General features: G+C 31.4%; 1 protein-coding gene across 1 annotated transcript in view; it reads right to left on the bottom strand.

Moving 5' to 3' along the window:
* Positions 1–3850: 3850 nt before the first annotated feature.
* LOC132745815 (uncharacterized) overlaps positions 3851–20406 on the bottom strand; it is a 53542-nt gene continuing 36986 nt past the window's right edge. Inside the window, exons 4-13 of the mRNA XM_060734801.1 lie at positions 11145–11254; positions 10779–10873; positions 9633–9701; positions 7870–8027; positions 7431–7674; positions 6941–7244; positions 6549–6719; positions 5943–6348; positions 5450–5685; positions 3851–5167 (exon numbers count right to left, since the gene is read on the bottom strand). Coding sequence (XP_060590784.1) covers positions 4748–5167; positions 5450–5685; positions 5943–6348; positions 6549–6719; positions 6941–7244; positions 7431–7674; positions 7870–8027; positions 9633–9701; positions 10779–10873; positions 11145–11254 — 2213 coding nt within the window. The 3' untranslated portion in view covers positions 3851–4747. The remainder of the gene's footprint in view (positions 5168–5449; positions 5686–5942; positions 6349–6548; positions 6720–6940; positions 7245–7430; positions 7675–7869; positions 8028–9632; positions 9702–10778; positions 10874–11144; positions 11255–20406) is intronic.

Here is a 20406-nt window from a genome sequence, read left to right as displayed (position 1 = left end):
GTATAAGAGGTGACCATTTTTTATGCCAAAGTCCTGACACAGACATATATTTTACCATTCAAAATCTGCCCTAAAACATCTGTAGATCTACTATAGACAAATGTGTTTAACCCATTACAAAGATTAAATCAATTTTAATGGGAGAAATTTTGTCATTAAACAAAGAAATAAATATTTATCATATATAACATTTACTCAATTATTAAAATTACTGTATGTTGAATTAAAGTATTAAGATTGTGTCACATTTTGTTGGCCCTCTGTTTAAGTTTGATAATATTTCACTAATTATTTGTATTTGAGATAATAAGCCATGGTCCTCAACACCAGATTTGAGATGGTTGCCAAGTATGGTGCCGGGATTTTAAAATATTGATGTTTAAAAATGGGGAAATTATCGGAGTAGTTTATCTTAATTTGCTGCAGCTAATGAACAGAAGATCTCCATTAAGTTTAATCTGTCTCTTATGGCAGCTTCAACTGCTAATGTTACATAAAATAAATATTTGAAAGGTGATTACAGAGGTGATTAGAAATGAGATACTGGTAATAGTTCACATAGCTCCAGGCATATGAAACAATATATCCATGGACATTACTTTTATATTATCATGTTAAAGGTGCATGCCTCCAGATGAGCAAAAATATTTCATGAAAATTAAACTAAGGTTTTAAGAAAAGTAAAAACATTTAAGATTCAAGTAATAATTTATATGTTGTATGCGATTAATGACTGATTTTGCAGTATATATTGCCATATTTCTACTGCATAAAATCGAACACTGAGTAACAGCTATTTTTGCTTATTTTGACCCCCTCTTTGGTAATTTACATGGATTGCAAGTGCTGGTTGCAATATGTAAATTATTTTCTTTGTTTACTTCACATTATTCTTCTTAAATACATTTAAATTAAATTCATGAAAATGATAATGAACCGGGAGGCATATTCACTTTCAGCTTTAATAACTTATGGAAATGCTTATCTCTGTTGAGGAGATGTTGCCATGGTTTTTTTGTTAGAATTTTGTTATAATCTTGATGTTATAAACTGTAGTAAATCTTAATGTATAATATGGTGATAACATACTAATGTTACTTTTGGTCATTGTAAGTTTGGCTGACCAGTTAGTTCAGTTCTGATTGTTTTACATGGCCATATGAGTGTGACAGTCAACAGCAGCCAATACACTATATATATAGCACCATTTCTTCAATCAACGCTGTTTAATTTAAGTGGATGAAAAACTGATTTGTTCTTGAACAGAATCCTAAAACATTAAAAAGAATGGTTAAATCTTAACAAATCGTACTGTGATATATTATACCCCAACAAATATTTCAAATTTTACACCAGTATATACTTATTAGTATACATTCTTGTCAAAGGCACTATTTCATACCGTTTTAGAATATTATGTACAGTGCATCAATTTGAATTGTATTATTTTGTAATTTTTGTTATTGAAAATAATTCAAATATAGATAATTATGTCAATTCTTGTTACTGGAATATATGAATAAAACATGCTTATTAAATTATACTGTTTTCAATGTTCTTTCTTACACATGTATAACATAGCTATATTGACCAAGTAGTCAATTTGCCTCTTTTACTGCTGTGCCTTTATTTTGGTCTGAAATTTATGTGTGCTTGCTGCATGGGTAGTTCTTCTGGTGCCAGCTTGTGACTGGTATAATGCTCAGCAGAACCTGAGAACTTCATCCATCAAAGCCGTCCAGTAAGCTCAATAGGTAGAGCATTGGACTGGGAATCGGGTGACCCAGGTCCGATTCACGGAAGGCGCAGATCACTTTTGATGTGATTGATCAAGAAATCCTTTTTACTGTCATTTGTACTGTACCTGTGCGGTGGCATGTACAGAAGTTTCAATTCCTAGCGGAAGTGAAGGCAACTTTCACTAGTTGGCTGAACTGTGCTCTGGTAAATTCAATGTGGCGTACTGTCATGATCCCGAGTCAAAACTACCAACACCACCACCACCTTCAACCAGTAATAATGTGAAGTAAGTAGCCAACATACTACAGCATTGTTGGTGTGGCTTACAACTCGCCAATATTACATAACATAATCAGTTTGTAATAGTTCCGGTTTTCTTACTAATTAGTAAAATATGATGTTTATTTTGTGATAATATCTGCATGATCTAAGTCCTAATAGTTAATTACATGATAGTTCATGATAAAATAAACCCCATTCCCATCACTTAATTTGATGATCTATATGTAAATTAGTCCCCTGGAGTTTCAACTTCCCCTTTATATTTGGTGTGCTAGCTGCAACAGAGATTTATATTGAGTTTTTCCTTGCTGATTAGCCTATGCCACCAGTATAAGAGCCAGGCCAGCCTGTAGGTACTTGCAGTCTGACCAGGCACTATACTGTTGGCCGACCAACTTCAAATTTTCATTTCGATGTCCCTTAAATAGACATGAAAAAAAGGTTTTTTTATTCTGAAAATAAAAAATTCAGGTATAAACCCAACCCTATAAACTCAAAAGCCAGTGAAAAGAAGTGGAGTATTGTTTTAAGATATAGAGGATATTGAATGAGTGTAAGTTCAATACTGAATTTATTGAAGGAGTTCAATAAATTCAATAACGAACTTGCACAAAATTAATATTCTATCAATCACATACCAAAAATAAAGTCCTTTTACAGTGAAAAAGAGTCATTTTTCATTGACTCACCTACAGAGATAATAATGCTAACATTTAGTGCGTCTTAACACTAATGACATCAGGTCAAAATATATGCACGTTCGTGCAATACCATATACCATATTTACGGAGTCGCAAAAGCGGCACGGGTATGTGATAATCAATTTTAGTGAGAATGGGAAAAGACCTATGCTGTAAGTTAGCCAACAATCAGAATTTTGTATTTAATTACAAGCACATGAACTTGTTATATCAATAATTCTACTTTATATTCAAATTCAAAATTACACTAGTCTGCCAGTAAACCCCTTTTTTTTTTAACCAAAAACTGAATTACTTGACTGTGACAACATTATACTTGCCGATTTCTGATACAAAGTATATTGGCACAATTGAATTCAACTTCTCATTTTTGCATCACCATTCACTTTTCTGTCTTCTGTCTGGCCATCACAAAACTTGTCTGGACTACTTCTCAGAAACTACTAGTGCATTTTCATCCAAACTTAAACAGGAATGATCAGTACCCAGTCTATTTGTGCATATCATTGCCATTTCCGGTTCAATGATTTTTGTCAGATTTTTTGCCCTTTCATGAGTTTGTCCAGACTACTCCTCTTATACCACTAATGCAATTTTAATGAAACTTAAAAGGACTAATCAATAGCTCAAATACTTGGGCATATTACAAGGCTTTTTGGGTAGAATGATTTTGGCCTAGTTGTTGCCCTTAAATAAAAAATGTGATTTTTGTGTCTCCTGCTACACAGAAGCTGCAATTGGCTATCATGAGGCAACAACGTCCTGTGATAACTGATCACTTTTTTTAAGTATTACTATACCTTATATTCTATTGTTTTTACAAATACATCACTGTTCCAAATATCTAATGGTCAGCAGGCCTGATGTTTTCTGTCTATTTGCTGCAGTAACTCATTGTAAAGGGAGTCGTGTATAAGTGGTTAAGGTGTCTGTCATTCAAATCCGGAACTATAATATTCTTAAAGGGTTAGAACTATTCACACCAATACTGGTCATGAAACTGAATTGAATTTAACTTTTGAAATAATCAATGTTTTACCATATTAAATAGCTTGACCAGGGCAGCCCATTTCTCAAAGATATTCGATAAAATTATTATACACAACACAATTATAAAGAAAACAATGTTCAATTTATATTCAATTTTATTTTGATGTATTTAGTAGAAAATAAATACAATGTCAATGAATGGATACAGTAACATACAATAAAACAAAGTCAGGAGACAAACAACAAAGACAAAAGCTAGAAAAGAAAGAGAGAAATAAAAAGGATGAAAATTGACATTCAGAAACAAATACAAACTATTAACATGGTCAAAGATGTGTATCAAATAATAAGCTTTCTTAATGTTTGATATTTACACTTTTTACAACTGTAAGCTAATATCATGGCCTATTGTAAGGAATTCAGGTTCTAAGATTATTTCATAACACAATGTTAATATAAAACATAGCACATTTAATGTCATATTAATATACGACTTAATGTTAGTTAAAACAAAATTCTTATGTTTATACATTATGTTTATGCATAAAACAAGCATATATATATTGTAATGTTCAAGCTTTCTTGAAAAACAAATATACAACAGCCTGACCGCCATATCTGCAGTTTTTAAGCTTTACATACTCATAACATTAATGGCTTACATTTGTCATTTACAAAACATGTTCTATACACAGGTTGCTACACAACTTCTCCAAGTGATATAGAATGTTTAAGCTTTGCTTCGTATTGAAAGTCCTTAAAGCTCACTTTTTTGTAAAACCAATCACTCATCTTCACATGTAGTGGGAGTGTCTATTTATATTTGACAAACATTATGAATACTGTGAACACATTACACCATTAGGAGCATTTCCTTTTTCACCTGTGCGAAGTCATTTTCTTCACCTGTACCAAGTCTTTTCTTTCAATTAAATATAAATTGCACATAATACTGGCATACTTAAATTCTTCAGCTCTGGGACAGAAGAACAGTTTCTACAGCAAGCATGAAAGAACAGTTCTATCATTGGAGTTTATATAACAATGGCGGATGAAGAGCTGCTAGAAACATCACTAGTACTACTGTAATAGTCCATTGACCCACGTACAGCAAACACTCGCTGCTCAATCAAACTTTTCCATGCCATTTTCTGTTCCGTCGATGGTGCTCTGAAGTTCAATTTCCTCTTCGCACATTGCCGCGATTGGTGAAGTCTAGGTGTCGAGTAGAGTACAAACTCTGTACCATGTTGTCTCTGTGAGTCCATGGCGGCGATGTCTCTTAACATAGTAGGTTCTTGTATCACCTTCAGATAACCGTCACTCTCTCTCACTGTCTCTAGTATAAGATCCGTGAATAAATATACGTGTATCTTCATCCATTGCTGACCTTCACGCTTAAACATCTCGCCCGAAAATATCAGATGACGATCATCTTGGCAAAGTTGGAAAACCTGAAGGTACAAAAGAACAGATATTCATAAGTTTGGTAATTTGAGGACATTTTTATGATGAGTATAACATTTGAACATCAATATTTAACTATAGAGCTACAATTGTTAAAAAGTTCTGACAAGTTTTTTAAAGTATAATATGTTTAACAAAATGATAAGGTGAGAAATATCTTGAAATTTACTGAAATTTAAGAATCTAAACAAAATAAGCAAACATTTTTAGTAAATATTTCCCACAAAATACTCTAATCAAATATCTTATTATTTTAAACAAGAACTTACAGGTACATTAGAGGAGAAGACAAGTCTGTCTTGTATTTTCATCACTTCATGGTCCACTGATTTACTGGTCTGTAGAGAATGACCTTTAGATGAAGCACTGCTGCAAGATGTACTGGAAGATCTGGACTTCATACTTCCTGTAAAACTGACCTTCGAATCTTTCGATGTAAGTGAGGTCAAACTTTCAACTCTCTCACAACTGTAGTTTGTGATGTTGGTTGAACATTCTTGTAAAACTGAAGAAGGAAAAGAATAATAAATTAGTTTATTCAAGGACTGACATAAAAAAAATCATACTCTATAGACATTTTTTCTTATGATAAAAGGATGCTTTATAATGAGTTCTGTCCATTTAAGTCATGAAAGCTAATAAATTGTATTTAACAGCAACACTGAGTCCATTGAGTAACTAGCTTTACTTAATTGATATGTTTATCTGGAGAAAAAGAAGCAAATAGATATATAACGATGATAAATATATAATGATAATTACCTTCAGTAAGTTCCTTCAGACTATTATAATCAGAACTGCCACTTGATGTATTAGTGAACACCTCCTGTACAACTTTGTATAACTCCCTGATGTGTTGCACTGGCCGGTATATAAATGTGCTAATACTTGGTTGATTTCCCTCGAGTGGTGGGTCTCGAACAAATCTCACAAAGTCCTCATTCCTTCGTAGTTCGGAGAGAAGATGGTTTGCTGTGCTGATACCTTTAGCATACAGGTCGTAGGCCTGACACAACATATGGACCTTGGACTGGTAAATGAGACCTATAGACTGTATGAAGTTGTGGTTGTCGCTAGAGGCGGAGGTATCAGTGTCATCCTCCGAGATGAAAGAGGACGGTGCATTATCATGCATCTGTTTTACATGGTATTCCGATATTGTCACCAACTGAAATACCAGAAAAAAAAATTCTATAAGAATAAATGTCATTGAAATCTCTACAAAATGTGAAATTATTACTTAAACAGAACTATTGAATTTTCATTTTTACATTTACACATTCAGCTTGTTTAACAGCTTTTTGTAAATCTTAAATATTATTATTACTGCTACTATGGAGTATATATTTATCTCTGAAACTATCATACCTTTTCGATATTTTGGAAGAGTGCAGAATGGTGGGAGTGGCTTAGTATACAATGACGTAGAGGGCGTGAGTATCGCTGCATCCCAGCATGCATCAGGTCAATAAAGTCAAGTTCAATGCTCAGAAGACGATGAATGGCCTCTTGTTTTCTCATTTCACAAGTTTGTACAGTCTGAAATAAGACAACAATTATATCATAAGTGAAATATAAAGTAAGAAAGAAATTTGATAATTTTATTTCCATAAAAGAATGATCATTATTTATCTAAGTTCTAAAACTCATTTGACATTTCTTCATTTGTGCTTTATAAATAGTTATTTACTTAAACAGAGAAATTATCTTTAGACTGACTTATTGTATAGTTTTAGTTACTGACTATGTATGAGACTTACCCTATGTCCTCGGGCTAGCAGTGGCAGTGGTGTACTGGTTGCCAGGGAAGCAATGTGTGGGTTGATAGGGTACAAAGTTTGATCCTCCATTGAGACCTCATTTTCTTTATCCTCATCATCATGAAGGGTGTACATCTGGGGTACAGACTGGTCTCTGTATGTATTGTTGGTATAATCGTTACCATAGTTACAGGTGTCAGTGTTGTTTCCGAGGGTTGTGTTTGATAAAGGGGAGTTCTCAAGATGCTCGTAAGTAACAGGTCGGGGTCTATGTAGTTCTAGTACCATCGTGTTGTTGCTGTTTCTATAATAAAAAGAAAACAATGAAATAATATTTGCAATAAAACAGAACTACAAAACATTATGCTGTTAACAAAGTAAGTAAGTCAGCCCCTATACATTTAATGTTTTAATTATGAACAAGAGATTATTGTAAATTTTTCTATCATATGGCTTAACAAAATTCTAAATATTATGATAAGTAACTTACTTGATAAGTTTAGCTACACTTGTAGCAGTAGATCTGGAGACGTTTTGTTTGTTCAGTCGGATTATAATATCACCAGGTTGGAGACCGGCTGATTCAGCGGGCGATGCTCCGTCCACGCGGCCAACACGGACTGGGCAAGCTTCAATCACAGAGAACCCGAACCCTGTCTTACCACGGTGTAAAGTCAAGCTAACAGACTCTGTACCCCAAACATCTTTATTTACTGATGGGATATGAGATTGATCTGAGAAAAGGAAAAACAAAAATTATAAACAAGTGTCTAGGCAGTGTAAGCTTCTTTTATTATGAGAAAGTTTAAAAATACTTAAGAGAAAGTGTAAAGATATCTGAATAAAGTTTACATTATAAAGATTAGAAGTCTTTTACAATTACATCTGAAATATGCAGGATTAATAAAGAAAAGACAACCCAAACTTACTTCTAATTCTGAGTTGTGGATGCTGCCTGTGTGAAACTTGAAGATGTTTTTTACGTCCCACATCTTCTGTTAGGAGGTAGTACCATCCATTAACCTCCTTTTTGGGGTTTGTAAGATGTCGGATACCAAATGACATACAGCCTAAAAACTCATTCACTCTGAAATACAGAAATATATGAAAATTAAGATATGTCAATGTGAACTTATAATTATATTAAAATCAAGATAAGTTTGGAATGTGTCAATTTATCTTTAAAATCTGGAGGAACCTGTGACAGTGATTTTCGCCTTTTCAGCACTTAATTACTATAACAACTTTAAATGTATCTGTTTTCTAAACCCAGTGCATAAATCAATCCCTGGTCCACATTAATCTCTTGAATCAACACAGCCTAAACTTGCCCACCCTATTTTAATTTTTTTGTCAAAACACAGAGCTATAATAGACCCTTATACAAATGTTAATATGCTTAATTTTGATAAAATTACTTTTCTACCAAGTACATAATTGCTAAATAATCTATATGGCTTAATCCAGATAACAATTCAAGAGAATTCATTTCACTTTCTTAACTCCAATTACCCCCCTTGTTGACACAAAGTACAAGCATAATCTGACATCTATAATCCCCCATTAAACCATGTGTTTACTTTTATACCATAGAAACCAAAATTGCCCAACTAAAATCTATGAAAGGTTGTAGATCTTGTGATAGACTTCTAGACTACCATTATTATATGTCATAGAAAATGGGGATTTTCTTATCTGCAATACATACAGTCAATTTTCTTATGACAATACCAAACAAATAACTGGAGAATTTAGAATTAAGCAACACTTAACTTTTATACAAATACTGTGTATGTGTTACTGAAACATGCTGTAACAACAAACTGTTACAATCTGCCAATAAATAAATCTTAGACCAGTTGTAAATTGAAATTGAAGGAAATTTAAATATTGCTAAAAGTTCTGTGTTAAAACAGATCATGGTAAATTCCAGCTAACCTTTTTCTCACAACCATAATGTCCAAATGTTTCCAATTAATGTTATCTCCAGAATTATTTCATAAAACCACTGAGTGTACTTATCATCAATTAGCAGAAAAACTAAACACAGCACCAGGCTATCCCTCATATATAAAACCTTAGGTCATTAGCCAATCAGATTAGCTTATCTATTTTTTGTCAAGCCAATCAGACCAGTAGAAACCCCAAATCTCACACCCACGACTCAGACATCTCTCAATCAAATTATTAATCAAGAAATCAACCAGGTACCAGACACTGTGTCTATAATTGATGCCCGTAATTGTACATGAGGTCTTAATTACCCAGGAATCACAGATTAATCCCCTAACTCAACAAGACTATATATCACTGGTTTACTACTCTAACACAAGGTTTGTTATCATAAAACTGTGACAAACTATACAGGTAGCAGTAGAGAAACAAATGGTCATATCATATAAAGTCATCAAATAGTCATCACAAGCAGTGGGGCCAGATTATCAAATCCTCTTAACACTTTATCTCAAGACAATTAGACCACTTGTCTGTCTCTCCAGATAGTAGCATAAAAACATTTTATGACTTCTGTCTACCACATTTGTCTCTAGATGCTACTCATTACAAGTCTATCATTACATCATGCCCCTCTTCTCAACCCTAATTTAGAGTTATAATAATCTTTACAACTATTAAATAAGGTATAGACATAGAAGAGGATAAAAGAAGATAAAAGATAGTTATAAAAACTTACCCAGCCTGTGTGTCTCGATGCCAGACTGACACCATTAATCTCTTGTTGTGATCCTCTTCATTTAGCTCACTGAAAAAATCATCATCAATATTTAACATTTAACATTGGTGTTTAATATACTGGAAGAGTTTTTTTCATCAAAAGTAACCTTATCATGACAACATATTTTCCCCTGTGGCCTATGTGCAGTCTGTAGGTCAGTTTATATTCAGATTGTTATCACTGGGGGGACATGCTGATATGATTTCTAGCCATCATCATTACAAAATTAACAACACATGCCCACTAGTACAATGTCACCAGCAAAATTATAAAACCCCGGGCAGAAATCTTACAAAGACTTCTCTGAGAAGCTGTTAAAAGTCCATGATAATTTGAAAGATTACTTTATTTCCACCATGTACACAACCATGATCTAATTATTTTCAAGAGCAACAGAAAGCAGTGGGGTTGAAATAGGAGAAGAATCGTCTATTTCAGTGCCAAAGAGTGACAAATGTGCACAATTTAGATCTTAAAGATACTGCTGATTTTTAAGATAACCAGACTGCTGTAATTACAGGTATAATCATCATAAACTGCTGGGAGAGTTCCCCACTCAAATTTAGTACTTGAACCACTGCAAACACTTTCATGGTCAAATAATAGAAATTTTATCACTGGCACAAGAACACTTTATTAAAGATCAATATTTAAATTTGGTACAAATGAATCCATAAAAATTGCTACATAATTGGATGGAGATAGGTGATAAAACTTCAAACAATTTAGCTATTAAGAGATTTTATAATATCTAGTTCACATAGAAACAATCACGAGTGAAATCTTAAATGCAAATAATTAAGAATATTTTTAATAATGATTTGGTGCCAGATTTACCACCCCAATGTGTTTAGGCAGTGTTTCTAATTTTATTGAGGTAAAAATCAGGCCTGTTATCAGTTAATTCGTATTTAATCACTGATAGAAGTCACAGCTGCCATTGTTTCCTAGCTACCCAACTATTCTTCCTAAAATCAGCAGGAAATGATACCAATTTTATTTTACACTAATATTTTACACTAGATTTCAAGATATGATAAACTAGATTTTTATACTAGATTTCATCAAGATATGGTGTAAAACAGAAAGAGTTATGTAACTTACAAAGAGAATTTCTCGTCATATAGCGGATTATTAGTATCTTGTACAACTTCTGTTTTGCATTTTGGTTTCTTCCCGTCATCAGGTAATAAACTTAACTAAAATAATAAAATTAATGAATCAATTAGCAATAATAAATGAATCAATAAGCAATGATAAATGAATCAATAAGCCATTATAAATGAATCAATAAGCAATTATAAATATCACTTTAGGAATTAGAAAATGTATTGTGAAGTATATCTTTTTAAAGAATTATATTTGATCTTAATATGATTTTTTTTTGCTTAGATTAATTTTAGGTGATTTATTTCAATACCTATTCTTATAGTTTATTTCTGATAAAATATGATTAATGTGAAAACTCACCTTTACAAATGAATCGCACATATTTTTCCATTTTGTAGAAAGTTGTCGTCCTTGTATTACATGGACAGTAAGAAGACCGAAGTTCATGTAAGCAGAAACCTTTAATTGACCTGAAAATATACATATGAAATAAACATATTAACTCCAATGTGTCTGAGAATAAGAAACCAGTGTGCAAACAATTTATTATTTAAGAATCCAAGAAATATATATCATATATATCAAAACACTTATCAAAAAATATATAAATTTTCTTAGCAAAAAAAGTTACCTCTCTGTGCAATCATAGTTGTTTAGTAATTATTCATTGGATTTTTCATTACTATTTAATAAAGGTCTAATTGAGTAGAAATTATTTGCTATTGTAGCACAATAAGAAATATTTCACAGTCCATTATCACTGCAGGGAGCACTTGTTTTATTCAATTAACACTTTCTGTATTGTAAAGTGTAATAAAATTGTCACAATATGATGTGTGCAGTGGTCCTAATTGATTGCATGCACATGTCAACTTTATTTGGTGTTAACATTTATGAATACATTTCCATTGCAAGTGCTACCAGTGAAAAACTACTTCACACCATTTCTCACCTATTACTCCTTGATAGTTAAAGTTTGCAATCAATAAAACTTCCCCAATCACTTAATTACCAAAGTTTGCCCAAACTTAAATAATGAAAAACTGAAGTAAAATTCTGATAATGGTTAGAGGGCATAGCAAAGGGTGGCAGTTATCTGATTATACTCAGAATGACATGTGATATATTTTATGTCAACAAAATTTGACAGTAAACTTACATAATTGATTGCTTTTCACTTCAAACTCAACATTGTTTAAACAATGCTGTAATAAAGCAAATTATCCCAAATATCATACTAATTTATGCATATATTTTTTTTCATCAATAAATTACTGTAATGATCAGAATTTTAATAAATTGGGCCCATAATATTTTTTTGTTCAAAATTTTATACAGCATTCAACATAGAAAACAAATGGGCAATAAAATCAACATTTTCCATTGGAAAAAAAACAACAATCAATAGTTTAGCAAGAGGTATTATTTCCCGAAATATCAAAGTAAAAAACACAAAAGCTAAGCAAATAGCTAAGGGTATTAAGATCAAATGCAAAGAATTTACGGCCAATTGATTGTTGACAATACATCTAATTTTGTTATAAACTATGTGATTCTGGTTTGTAAAGCCTGTGGAGAGAGAAGAAAGGGGGGTTAATGTAAACACAAGCCCTCATTTACAAACACAGAAGCTCAGCACCATAGGTGGTTACTGCACACCAGATATAAGCACCTGACCCCTGTGTGTTCACTCGTCCTATAAATCGTATCATAATTATGTAATAGAAATAAAAAATGGTGTCTGTTTTATTACAAAGTCACACCACATGATTGCATCACTTACTGATTAAATATATGCTCCAAGGAGTTTAATAGTTTTCTAATGTAATAAACCCTTGTGAAAATGAGAGACAAAGCTGGATAAATTATTATCATTCTGCAAAATTACATATATTTTCTCCTTATTTTCATTTCCTAATTTATTGGAATTGTAATATGACTATCAAATATACAAACTCTGATACTAGTAATCCTATAGTAATAGTTTAGCTATCCTATAAAATAAGGAGGATTTTGCAAATTAATGATCAGTTTTAAATCATAAAATTAAGTTATTCTTAATCAAGTATTACAAAAATCCTGAAAAAAAGAAAAAATTAAATGAATTTATCACCAAAATATAAGAAAATGTTGATATATTCTATAAATAGTCACTATATGATATATGTACCTTGTTTCAACATTGGTATTTTACTGCAGTAGCTGTCTCCGGAATCAGAACTAAAGTCTTTTAAAATCATGATCACAGAAATGATGTCCTCTCTATGAGTTATTATTATCCTCACACTAAACTTTACTAGTGTCTAATGGTAATATTATTATAATGTCCAGTAAATTTATATCATTATTATTTATTATAGAAGAACTCCAGCTATTAATTAGTTAATCCATGAGATATCTCTGTAGGAAGTGTCAAAAACAATAGAAATGTCAGTCACTGAATCCAATTAACACACAATTAATGAATGTTATCATTAATGTTAATTAGTGTCAATAATACTATGTTAATCAACAATTGTTCTTTAAATTAACTGTCAGCTGTGTAATGTCACTATATCACCGTAGAGAACAACTTATTATATGAAAAATTATTTTCATATATCACTATTTATATATAAATTTATAAAATCCAGTGTCAAAAGAAAAGTAACTGTTAATTAAAGTTTTAGAATACAGTATTGTAAATATCCACTCTCATAACACCCTTTCTCTACAACATACAAATCCTTACTACAAACTTCATTCAGTTTTCCTAGACATATATAACACCTGTATTGATTGGTGAAGTGAAGGATGAATGCAGGCTTCTGATTGGCCAATCATTTCTTTACAATAGTCAATCAGCAAGCCATGTGCTCTTGAGCAAAGAAAACTAGATTTTGCTGATTTTGTAAATGATCTAAATCTATCTGCTGATTCTACAGATAGTGAAATTGTCCACTTTGATAGCAAAGTAAGAAACTTCAGCTGAGATAAAATACAAGATAATAATATGGTCACACTTATGCCATTTTCTTATCATTAAAATGCCATATAGAACAATTGAAATATGATTAAAATAATTGTCCCATAATTACATTTTTTGTGTGTAAAAAAGCCATTTTAGTTATGATAATTTCATGTGACACTTCATGAATATTATCACTGAAGGAAAATTAAGACAATTTTAAGAATTATTATATTTAATGACCAACATTTATACAATTGATGAGGGTTTTACAGCCAAAAATCTTGTAGTTATCATAATTTATTTTTGAATATTTTGAGCATTTTTCTTCTATGAAAAATAAATAAGCCTGATATTATAATAAAATTACCTTAAGAAAGTATATAACAAATTAGAATTGTTACTGGTACATTTGTAACAACAAGAAAATATCAACTGTGTTTTTTAGGTTATTTTTTAAACACAATATTATATTTCTTATTTAAAAAGATTGAGTAAGAAAAAAGTTAAAATGACAAAAAAAATTCTCTCTTGCAAATGAACATGCATAAATTTCTCCCAATACAGATATAGTTCATGTTATAAGGGAAAATACATCCTATTAATTAACCATTAATATTTTATACAACTGAGTTATAACAAAAAAACTGGCCTAATGTTCATGTTTACAAATGGCAAAAGTGAAAAAAAAAACTGAACAATTTGATGTACATTTGTATTGTCATCTTATTGATGCTACATTAAATTTAAAGGATTCAAGGAGGCTATCTTCTGTGACTGATGTAAAGGGAAAATATAGTAGTATATATTATACAGCAAATATATAAGTAATTTTATTATAATTATTAGGTACATATTTAATTCATGTATCACATACACAAATATGATCCATCAGAAAAAATAGCTGTATTATGTTCGAGGGTAAAAAAAATTACATTATGATTGAATGTTTAGTTCAAATTTGTAAAGGTATATAAATAAACAAGTTATTAAAGAAGTATATTTAACTTTTATTTTTATTGTAGCTCTCATGGATTTAACCAGAATAGAACACACTCGGGTTCTTCGTGTCTTGTGATTTCCCAGCTACAGTCAAATACTAAATACTCTTGTAATAACTGTATATAGTGATTGACAGCTGAACCAGTAATAATCTGTGAGTTATCTTCTTGAAGAGAATATATTTACTCAAGTATAGGCAACTGGCCTTCTTTGAAGGCAAAAATTCACAAAATAAGGGGATAATGCATTGTAAGGGTCTGGTGATATTGGACTGGATATGTCAGTATCAAATGTGTCCTCATTCTAACTTTGTGTTGTTGTTTTTTACTCCTTTTTATTCAAAGATTCATGGTTCTTGTAATTTAGTTTGGCATGATTATTTACAAATTATTTTGCTAATATTATTTTCAAGAAGATTTCAATAATTTTCTGAAAGCAGTTTTAAATTGAGCATTGTGAGATTTAACAGTTATTTTTACTACATTTAATAGAATCATAACATTTAAATTGTGGGGAAAAAAAATAAACATCAAAATTCTGATAGAAGAGACTGGGTCATGGCAAGATAAAATTCAAATGACACAGGTAGATTAAAAAATTTGATAACTTAAGTCTTTACTAAATTGGAACAATTAACAGATTGAATTAACACATGTTGTGTTAAAGACTGGGAGGAGATCTATGACACTGTGCCTGATAAAAATTTAATGATTTTAGACAAAAAAATTGGATATTTGATGACTATCAATGTAAATGATAAAACAAAGATATTAGATTGTGGTGTAAATGATACAAATATAGTATGGGAGGGAAACAGTGTCACATGTGACATATTTATCATATTCCACTTAATTTCTTATCTTATCATAAACTTATCTTACCAATTAAACCATAATACCACTACATCTTAATGTTTCCTTATATGTTTTTTTCCCCTCAAAATACATGTAATCTGCTAGAATTTATTTTTATCCAAATTGAAAAAAAACAAACTTTTTTTTTTAAATGGTAGAAAGTATTTTGATTTTTATTCAAATTGAAACAATCAAGTTTTTCAACAATGGTAGAAAGTTTCAAATTGAAATAATCATGTTTTTCCACATTTAGTGCCTAAGATAGTATATTGATCTGTCAATGAAATTGAAAAAAAAAAATCATGTTTTTCAACAATTATGTAGAAAGAGTATTGATTTTTATCCAAATTGAAATATGTTTTTCAACAATATTTAAAATATGTTTTCAATAATGGTAGAAAGTTTATATGTATGTATTCAGAGAGGCTTAATGTAGCGGCACTATTCAATTTCCTTTTAAAGAATTAAACTGAAATTGATTAAAAATAAATATGACTATCTTGTAAAGATGCCTCTATATAAATATTCAAATTATCTGCATCATTTATTGTGTTTTTTTTCCTCTCTCTCTCTGTCTCTCTCTCTCCTTTAGAAATCGGAGGTATTCAAACTCAACTAATTTCTTCTCCTTGAACTCATCAATATGCCCCCATTCTTCATTTTAAATAACTTTTAAAATTGATAAATTACATGAAATGAGGCATAAATATTCAAAATTTGTCAAAAATGGGATATCTGAAGTGTATAAATTCGGACATATTGTCAATAGTCCATCAACCAGGTTATGTAAATAAGGGTCAGAACGTGGGTTTTGTTTCCGTGGCCCTTTAACTGGACTGAAAGTAATATGACACCAAAAATTGTTAGGAAGTGTCAGTATTAGGGATATAAAGGTGAGGAGATGTGGAGAGAAAATTTAAAACCTTATTGTATGAAAAAGATGAGATATTGTCATATCTTCACCCTGTCGCAGACCAAGGTACAATACAAGTAATCACTTGTCAACTATGTGGTCAAATATCATATAAAACATGACCCCCCTTCCTTACAGGTAACACAAGACTTACATAATCATCAACATGGACCGACACCTTTCTATTGGGAGAAATATTTCATCTCAGTCAGTAAATGGAATGCAAAAAATAAATTTAAAGTTATGAAATATTCAAAGGTACCATGACAATATTGGGTACTGTGATAAGCTGCTTCATCTTCAGAATTTATTTCATCACAAAAATCTTTTAAATATTCCTTTACATGCCTAATTACCTAGCCAGCTCAGAGCTATAACATCTACCCATGAGATCCCAGAAGACTTGAAGATCAACCAGCATATCTGTGCCCCCCTGATGATTGTCTGCACTTTTAGATATTTAGTTAGTTATATTACACATTTTAAAATTTCCCCTAAAATGATAAAAGGTTTTCATCCAGATTGATTGATCAATTTAACATATTTTGCTTGGTAAGGGTTCAATAGATGAAAGGTCTTAGGTCAGATACTTTTTAAAAGAAATAAAATCACCGATCTTTTAAATCTACCCTTACATGCCTTAAAGAAATGAAGGAATTCCGGCAGATATTGATACAGTGTAACTTCTGTAGAGGGGCCCCTCTGTAGAGCAATCACCTCTTTACAACAACACAATCAAATCTTCCCATACTAACACTGATTTTAACCTCTCTACAGCATCACCCCTCAACAACAACCAAACTCTATGCCTCCCAAAGGGTGTTGGCTTTGCAGAGGTTGTACTGTAATATATTAAATAGATTATTAATTTTGTTCTTAATGTTTTTTATTATTGTTGTTGTTTTTTTTACCTTTTTTTCATTAGAAATTTATTTGTGCTGACTCACAATCTACTATTAGAATCTAAGTTTCCCACAGACCAGGAATGGCCAGTGGCATGTTGATTATTTTTCAAAAAATGACCACACATATTTCATAATTTGTTTCTCCTACTCTATCAAATTGTTTGCCGTTCACACTGATTAACTAGATACGTTCAACATTGATTGAAGGACAGGACTATTTTCACAGGTTGACGATTATCAAAGTTCTGCTCAATTTCTCTGTATTTCACACTTACTTTTCAGTGGCAATAACTGATATTTAATTTATCAATATAATTTTTGGGAAGAAAAAGAAGTGAAACCTTTAAAACCATTGATTTATCAAGAAAGAAATGCACATCTCCTATTTTGCTTTTGTAAATATTTCTATCTGTAACTGAAGTGACATAGTCCACTCCAGAAAATTCAACATAATATCAAAGTGTGTATTTAATAATATAGGCAAGCATATTCCTGAATTTTTTTTTCTTTACTTTTCTTTATTAAATCTTTTAAAGTTTTGCACAATTACACAATTACTAAAATGATCATTGCTCAATTTTTTGTTGAAAATTCAAAGATTATAAGCTTTACTAATTTGCCAACTTAACTATAAATCACTTGCAAATTTGGAACTAAAAACAAAGCAGTCATCCGGATTGATGCTTGTCACCGACAGCTTTGTAGATTGCATACAATATAAATAGTTCGACTTCAAATGTTTTTGATTTTTTTACTATTATAAATCTCTTATTGCCCTTTACATTTTTAACAAAGAAGAATAAAATAATAATATAAATCTTTCGGTCTGGTGCAGTGTTAACAGATTTGGTAAATTAATCAAAATATTCACCAGCTTGTCCAGGGACAATGGAATAAAATCAGTTATAAATCATATTCAAATCAGAACTAATAGCCTGTTTTATTCTATGAAATTTACTTTAACTCCCTTGATGTCCCAGTTATAAATCATTATTTTACTGCCAGCCAATATTTTATGATCACTTCAAACTGAAGCAAAAATCATTCCCTGCAGTCCAAATACCCAAATTTTTTATATATGATGTTAATATTTTCCATTGTAAAAATAATGCACTTAGCCCTAAAACTGCTGGAACCGAAAGCAATTAGTCTTTGTCACCAGTATAGAGCCTAGTCAGAATGCATGGATGTTGGCTGACTAAATAACTTTCACAAGCAGTTCCTACAATGGAAGCCCGACAAGTTCATTTAAAAAAAATTCAGAGGATAATTGGTTATAATTCTCTAAGAATTAACTACCATAGTATTTTCTAATCATCAATTCATAAACAATTAATACTCAAATATGAAGTCAAATTATTTGCATATAAAACTCACAGTTTTTGTAACAATTCACTTCAGTTTTAAAATATTCTTGACCAGTAGTTCTAGATAATGTGTCCTGACATTTAAAGTCATATAAATGGAAAAGAATAACATAAACAATTGTTTTCCATGTCAAAACACATCTGGCATAATTCTTTATATCAACAATCTGTTGCATGTATCTACAGAAAATGTTACTTCTAATTAAAGATTTCTTGTTTTATTTGTTTGATACAGTAAAACAATACTGTTGAAACCTTCAATAATCACTGCAAGCTATCAACAAAAACATTATCTTCCACAAATCAAGGTCTAATGTTTGTTTCTGACTCACTGTATGCTCAATGCTTTCAGTCTCAATTATTAAAACATGTCCAAAACAGAAGCTAAAAAAACAACTCATATTGGTCATTTTAATAACAACTTTGGTTGTGTTCATTATATCCGACACTTAATATCGGCAGACCAGGACCGTCTGCATAGTTCAATGGAAGAGCATCGGATCTGGTTTATACAGAATTTATTTTAGTTCGATTGTGTAGGAAGCTATAAGTTTATAGACACACTTTCGAATCCATTCCTCGAACCAACCAGTACTGAGCAATGAGTGTAAAGTTTCTTGCTCAAGGAAACAACAACTTGCCCCTGACGGAGTTTGAACCCATGCGACTTAAGCGTTCATTAGATAACTTGTTTGATGTGTTAACCACTCAGCCATGCTGGATTTGTTATCCAGGAATAACTCAGGTCCGATCCTCTGTTGAGGCAAAAATTTATCTGCGATAATTCAGATCTCAGACATCATGACTTTGTCAAACTTTAATTTTGTCTCTTGCCACTGATTCAGAAAACATGTGGGCTGGTAGTCAGTGACTTGTAGAGAAATTAGTCATTACAGGTCAGTTTTACAGGAATGCCAGTTACCAATGGCCTGATCCACAGAGATATGACTATGGAATTAATCAGTGTTTCTGCCAGCTCTGATTTTCTGAGGGTCTTTTATGACCCCCTGTATGATATTTTAGGGGTCATTTCAAATTCATAAGGGTCATGCCAATAAATTTAACAAAAATGTAAAAAAAAAAACAGGTAACACTTTATAAGTTTTATTTACAATATTTTGTATATTTTTCATGAAGAAATTGGTCAATCTCTGCTATTTTGGATTATTTGTCATCCAATAATAACGCTGTATTTCTTAAAAATTATGTGTGTTAATTTTCATAGAAGAAAGAAAGTCGATACTATATTGAAATTCGTTCATAGTCGCCTTCTATTTTTCATAGTACCGCCTAGTGACGTAATCAAGGGCCAAATAAAGCTTGACACTAAATATGTTAGTGTTCATCCTCAGCTGTTTTACAGAAATTAGAAACATTCTCCTGTCGCTATCGCTCCCTTCGAAGTTTCTAATTTCTGTAGAACAGCACAGATGAACACTAACATATACGCAGACTGCATTTTCCAGCAGACAGTTATTCGTTCGCAGAATATGACGACAACAAAATAAATAATTTTGTCTGGGCGCTTTCAATATATGCAGTAACGTATAAATGCAAGTGTTTATTAACTAGTTGAAATTGGCTAAATGCCGGACCACGGACCCGGTAAATTTCATTTCTCATTAAAATTAGAG

The sequence above is a fragment of the Ruditapes philippinarum genome, unplaced genomic scaffold (genome assembly GCF_026571515.1).
Source record: "Ruditapes philippinarum isolate M1 unplaced genomic scaffold, ASM2657151v2 ctg211_1_1_1_1, whole genome shotgun sequence".
Taxonomy (NCBI): domain Eukaryota; kingdom Metazoa; phylum Mollusca; class Bivalvia; order Venerida; family Veneridae; genus Ruditapes; species Ruditapes philippinarum.
This window is presented reverse-complemented; position numbering and strand designations above follow the sequence as displayed.